We start from the raw sequence: 6,672 nt of genomic DNA on the forward strand, positions 1-6,672 counted from the left end.
AAATTTACCATTCGTTAGGTTTCATTAAGTTAGGTTAATACATTGAATAATCCCAAAGCGATGCACTTATGACAAACAGAAGGTAAAAATCCCAAACTAATATACTCGTCAATTGCCACTTATCATCGAAATCAATAATTTGACGACAAAATTTAACAGAAACTAATAGAAGGTAAATTTATCACGAGTATACTAGTTTGAGGTAAATTTATCACGAGTGTACCAATTTGAAATTTTTTGTGGTATTATTCCTAATATTTTTATATTAATAATGCAGGCATCTCCACTAAAATATAAAGAATATCCACTTTGCATAATTTGGCCCACACTCGAGATTTTGTGTAAGAATGGGGACTAAATATGCATTGTGAATATAGTTTAGGCCTTTATTTGTTTCAACAACGGTAGTGCTTTTTCCTTTCACGTCGACTATTAGGCCGTTGCCCATTTTACTTGGGATTTCATCGATTTATCAATATCGGGGAATATAGATTCAGCCCATGTCATATGATGGCTACAACCTATCAATGTACCAAGTGTCATTTTTCTTATCATTCGCCGTTTGGCCTGCATAAAATATATTATCTTTTTTTTCCTTTTCTTTATTATAGTTCTTGGCAATTTGTTTTCAAGCGACAATCTTTCTATACGTGGCCATATCTTTTACAAAAGCGAAATTGTGATTTACTTCTAAATCGGTAATCTTTCCCTAAATGATTAGTTTTCTTGCAAAAACCATAAAGTGGACATTTTTCCTTTTGTGAAATTTCTCCTCCTCTTTTATTTTTCCATGAGCTCTTTCCATTACTTTTAGATAGATGAGAGCGAATGTTTATTTTAGACTGAAATGCACGTTCAACTAAATCTTCATCTTGTGCCATTGGTCTTTTCTCGTGTGCTTCGAGAGAGCCAATTAATTCACTTACTGATAGAGTCTTTAAATCCTTAGTTGCTCTATGGTTGTAACAATAGGACTGTATTTTCTATTAAGTGACACTCTTATTTTTCATACGACCCTCTGACTAGTGATTTAATATCCACATGATCTCATTTGATTAACTAGTTCTTTTAATTTTCCACAGTATTCTTGAACATTTTCATTTACTTTTATTTTAGAATTCTCAAATTCTGTTCTAAGAGTTTGAAGCCGAATAGTGCCTACCTTTTACGATCCTTGAAATTCTTCTCGTAGTATCTCCCAAGCCTAATTCGCCATATTTAACAGTTGCACCGTCTCACGGAGCCTCATAACCTTTCTCCATGATGTCCCATAAATCTTGGGCCATCAGGAACATAGTTATTTTAATAAGCCAATAGTCGTAATCATTCCCATTGATAATGGGAATGAGAAATGAGGATGAAGCAGGTTTGCCATGGATGTGGTGTCGGAAAATTTGGATGGGTAATTTAGTAACAGGTGGGTAGGAAAAACACCCAATAGTAACCAAAGACCTGATTCTGACACCACCGTTTGTTTCTGCAGAAGGGTAGGTTGGCTTTTGGAGAGTGTGTGCAAGAGTATATGCGTGAGTTGTTCCCGCTACTTCAATCTAATGAGTAACAATAAGGCAAATGAACAAAGATTGACATGAATTTGCAAGGAAATGAAGGCTCAAGGGAAATGTTTATTAATAGTTTTTGGATCACTTCTTTCACTGTTAATCGTGGGAATTTTACATCTCTCGTTGCTACTTAAGCAGAGATTTTGCTGGGCTCCTGTAAGCACGATTCAACCATTCCCCAAAGTTCAGTTAGAGGAAAGAGAACGATGGTAACATCTTATGCTCTTCTTCTCTTCTGCAATCTCACATTGTTCGCCTTTCTTGCGTCAATCATCATTGAATCCTCAATCGTCAGTGCCGATTCCAGGCTAGTCGAGGAGCTCTGCAACCAAACACAAGATTACAAATTTTGTAAGGATGCTCTTGACTCTGATCTGCGCACACCGGGTGCTGATGTGGTCACACTTGCCTATGTAGCCTTCGGCTTGGCGTATAGCAACGCTTCGAGCACCCAAGACCATATAACTTCCCTGCTAAGTAATTCGACCGGTCCAGTGCACCAGCACCTCGAGCAATGCCAAGGAGATTATTTTACGGCCATCGCGGCAATTCAAGATGCTTTAACCGACTTGGACTCGGAGAAGTATGGCAGCTTGACCTACTTTTCTTCTACGATAGGCAACCAAGCGGAGGACTGTGAATCGGCCTTTAAGGGTACAAAATCTCCGTTGACCGATAGCAACAACGATCTTAACAGGCTTTCGGTGATTTGTGTTGCTATTGCAGAATGGCTCGCAGCTCGACCTAGAACAAGGTGTATCGGTTTTAGAGTCGGTCGGTTCCTGGCCTAGAACTGGGAACCGGACGGATCATTCTAGAACCATTGGCTCTAGTCCAGTTCACGGTTCTACTAGGGAACCGGCTGATTTTAATAACTAAAAATCACACAATTTCACTAATAAAACAGTTTTTTTATCAAGTTGTTATGTTCTTTGTTCATGGAGACCCCGGTTTGATTTTTTATGGTTGGAAAAGTGTTTTTTTTTCTCCTTCTTTTCGTAAAAGAGGCTTCAAAACCTGTCACGCCCCGACTCTCGAGCTCGCGACATCCCTACCTTACTCGCCTCGGGTCATGAATGATAGCATCCCGGGTAGGCTATCGACCTACGAAAAATTTCGGCGCATGCGGAACGTGCAACTCCCAAACAAACAAAATCAGCGGGGATAGTTCGGTAGGAAAACACCACAGTCAATTCACAAAAGACAATTTCATTAAACGGTCAAAGTGACGAATCTTAACACTACTGAGCTACAGTAAATATGTACAACCCCATTCTTCGGGGCGGCTCACTAAGACCTCAAAAAGACACAAGGTCGGGTAAGGTTAATCCTTCGTCTACTCCCAAAAATCCTACCACAATCCTCTCGGTTTAACGTCCACGGCCTTCAAGATCGCTTCGAAAATTGTTAACCACGACGGGGTGAGAAATTAATCTCGGTGAGCCAACGCCTAAGCTCGGTTAGGACGTTGATTCGCTCAGACACCCTAATAAGCAGCCACATCAACACAGAATAGATATTTCAACTACATGCAAGCTTACCCTCCCGGGCCACATAATGCAATGCGGACTTGACTTAGCATCCCAACCAACCAAACCGATTCAACACCAACCGAAAAGCATTACAGCACTTGCATGCACAGGACACCACACGTAGTCCATTTATTAATCGGTGACCCACGCGACGGGCGTGGTTGGCGCACACGACCGGTGTGGCCCCAACACTACGACCGGCGGTGTCTACCGGCGGGACCGGGCATCGTCCCTTACTTCCGGCGACGGCGAGCGAAAGCTATGTATCTGTGCGTAAGCGGCACGGCATAGCAGACAGGCATTCCAAAAGGAGCGCCGGTCCGTCACAAGCTGCGACCGGCATCCGACAATTCGTGTGATCCGTACGGCGCACGGGCACGAATTGACGTGCTTCGACAAGTCGTGTGGTTCCGTACGACCGGCACAGTACTAACTTGTCGGGATCCCGTACGGCGGCACGGTTTACACCCATCATATGACCACTCAAGCACATCCGACAACCAGCCAGTTCATTTCTTGGATTTAGGTCGAATGCTCATACTCACATGTTCAAATGCTTGGCCCAAGGCCGTTTTCGTGCAAAAACATGCAATTTTATCTCATACGTGGTCACATGAATGCGCAATTTAAATCGATTGTCACACCAGGCAATTTGGGGCGACTAACTTCTAATCGGACCCCTACGGCAATCAACAACCAAAGCGGCACTCACGGCCAATAATTCAATAATTAAATTAATCAATTGCAGCGAGTCGATTATCAATCCCAATTTCAATTCCAATTGCGCACTCGTCTCTGACCTATCGCTCGCTCGCGATCAATCAATGCAAACAATCGGATCAATCAATCAATCTAATATAATTAGACATAGAATCCTAACTAATTAGACCAACTTAACCAATTAGGACCATTGAACCTAAACCAAATTTCTAACCTAAACCGGCCCTAATTGAGCTACCTAAACACCTAATAATCTAATTAAACTAATCCGAACGCAATTAGCGTCCTAACCAAGAGTTAGGGGCTAACTCACAATTTTAAAAGCTCGGGCGGTCTCAACTCGAGCGGCGGCGACGCGAACTCGGCCCGGCCCGACGGCGACGACGAAACACGGCCCGATCCACTTAACTCCGGGGCTTCTAATTTGGTTAAAGGCGGGCCAAAGACTTGGCGACACCTCGGGACGACGGCGGGGCTCGGGGTTAGCGGCCGGTTCTGGAGCCGGCCGGGCAATGACCGGCCGGCGTGAACAATGCCGGGCGGAAAAAGGGCAGCAAGTAACAACGGGGGAAACGGGCTGTTCCGAGGGGGTTCCAGGCGTCCAAAGTTGGGGAAAAGCTTAGCCAACGTCGGGGGTCTCCGGGGAGGGCTGTAGGTGGCGGGTGGCAGGCGATAGGTGGCCGGAGGCGGCGGTTCCAAGCTGCCCTGAGAACCGGTGCAAGTAAAACGGGCGGTTTCAAAAAATAAGGGAGGTGATCTCCGGGCTGTTCGGAGCTCTACGGGCTGCGACCAACCTCCGGTGGCCTTGGGGGAAGATGTGGGGTCGAGGTGGTCGTTCGGGGTGGTTTGGGGTGGCGGAATCGGCGGAGGGCGCTGGAACGTGAGGCGGTGGTTGGGCGACACAAAAACGGGCGGGTGGGTCGCCGGGGCTGTTGCGGGGCTGAATCGCGGCTCTGCGGCGGCTCACGGCGGTGGGGTGGCTTCACGGAGGTAGAGAGGGAGATGGGATGGTGGTAGGTGGCGGTCGGAAGCGGCTCGGGGCGGCCGGCACAGCTCGGGCAGCCCTGAACCCGAAACAGCGAGGGGACAGGGGCTTCTGGCCGCTGCTCGGCGGCGAACAACGGCCGAAGCGGAGGCGGAGCGGCGGCGGAGGGTGGGCTGGAGGTGCGTGGTGGTGGTTGGGGTGTTGGTCGCACAAAAATGACCAAGGAAGAAGAGGATGTCTTTGGTTCTCGGAGGGGGTCGTGCACAACACGGAGGAGAGAGAGGCGGACGGGAAAGAGAGGAGGGGAGGGAGAGAGAGAGAGAAAAGTCACGTGGGTTTGACTAGGGGCTGATCGGGTTTGAATGGGTGGGGCCCACAGGTCACTCAAAATTAATGGTTTTTGGCTTATATGTATAATATCCAAGGGCGGTTACGTATTTTGACAAATCGGAATTTGGTTGGATTTTTGGCTCAATCGATTAGGACTGAAATTTGGATTTTCACGGGCTAGGTTCGGTCCGGAAAATTTTAGGCGCGAGGATTAAAAATCCTAAGTCGCGGCGACCACCGGTTTCGAGACCCAATCGAAACCGAACGACATTTCGGGACTCGTCCAAATTTGTCGTTTACGTCCTTGCGATCCAAAAATTTGCACCGACTAAAATTCAATTCTCTCCCTTTTTATTGAATTCGGGCAAATTTACATAGGCCAAATTTCCCGGGCGTCACAACTCTCCCCACCTTAGGAAATTTCGTCCCCGAAATTCAAGTACGATTACAACTCTTCAAAAAGATATAGATAGCTACTCTTCATAACTTCTTCGTTCTCCCATGTAGCTCCTTCGGTTCCATGGTGTTGCCAAACCACTTTGACTAGCGGAATAGTCTTACTCCGGAGCACTTGTTCTTTCCTATCCATGATCCCGATTGGGTATTCCACGTACCCAGCTCGCTCATCTAGCTCAATTTCCTCATAACTCAGCACATGAGCAAGGTCTGGTTCATACTTTCTTAACATTGACACGTGTAATACCTTATGTACTTGAGCCAGTCTTGACGGCGGTGCAAAACGACATGCCAGATTTCCAATCCACTCCAAAATCTCGAAAGGCCCAATATACCTAGGGCTCAACTTTCCTTTCTCGTTCCACGTATGCCAATTTCAATCAACACTAATGGTAATTTGAGCATTCTATTTAAATGGGCAAGGTCAAATACTAATTGGTTCTTTCTTAACACTCCAAGATTGGAACTATCACTGGCAACCATTGGGATATTCATAGAATCATTGACTTCAGGTACCCATTTGAACTAGGGTCGGACCACTCATTCCGCCATGACAGTTCGGCTCACGGACAATCGACGAGTCGAGGGCCACCTTGATTATCTCGATTTAGGGTTGGAATCACCCGTTCCTAGACCGATGGTAAAGTCAAGTACTATCGAGATCACCTCTCATGACCAATTCAAATTGATGCGGGATTGGTTCGTCTCGACCCGTATTCTTCCAACACGCGTCACTCGATCCGGGGTGATCAGTCCTTGACCCGTCCGCGGCTGGTACGGGGTTCTAGTACAATTCGTCCCTCACTGGATCAATGGCCTACTTGTCTGTCAATCAATGTTAGCTCGTAGCTCACACCACAGATCAATCCCTAGTGACTTCGGGGTGATCCTATGGGTGACTTACAGCTAAACAAGATTAACTCAAATCGATCCATGCACGATTCAAGGTCGTCACACAGTCGAACCTCAATCAACGGCGCAACCGACTAGCACATTAAGCCATGATCCATGCCGAAGGTGACTTCTAACCTCTCGGTGGCCTCCCTCACTCTTGGTCGTCACTCGTGAATGGTCCGAGTGTATAGCA

At 46.4% G+C, this 6,672-nt stretch overlaps 1 protein-coding gene across 1 annotated transcript; it reads left to right on the plus strand.

Moving 5' to 3' along the window:
• The first annotated feature begins 1,768 nt into the window (after nucleotides 1-1,768).
• Nucleotides 1,769-2,353, plus strand: LOC115730930 (cell wall / vacuolar inhibitor of fructosidase 2-like). Its single transcript, XM_030661544.2, has one exon. It carries the CDS (start codon nucleotides 1,769-1,771, stop codon nucleotides 2,351-2,353), a length of 585 nt encoding a protein of 194 aa, XP_030517404.2.
• Nucleotides 2,354-6,672: the final 4,319 nt, after the last annotated feature.

This window comes from Rhodamnia argentea, chromosome 9 (assembly GCF_020921035.1).
Source record: "Rhodamnia argentea isolate NSW1041297 chromosome 9, ASM2092103v1, whole genome shotgun sequence".
Classification (NCBI taxonomy): domain Eukaryota; kingdom Viridiplantae; phylum Streptophyta; class Magnoliopsida; order Myrtales; family Myrtaceae; genus Rhodamnia; species Rhodamnia argentea.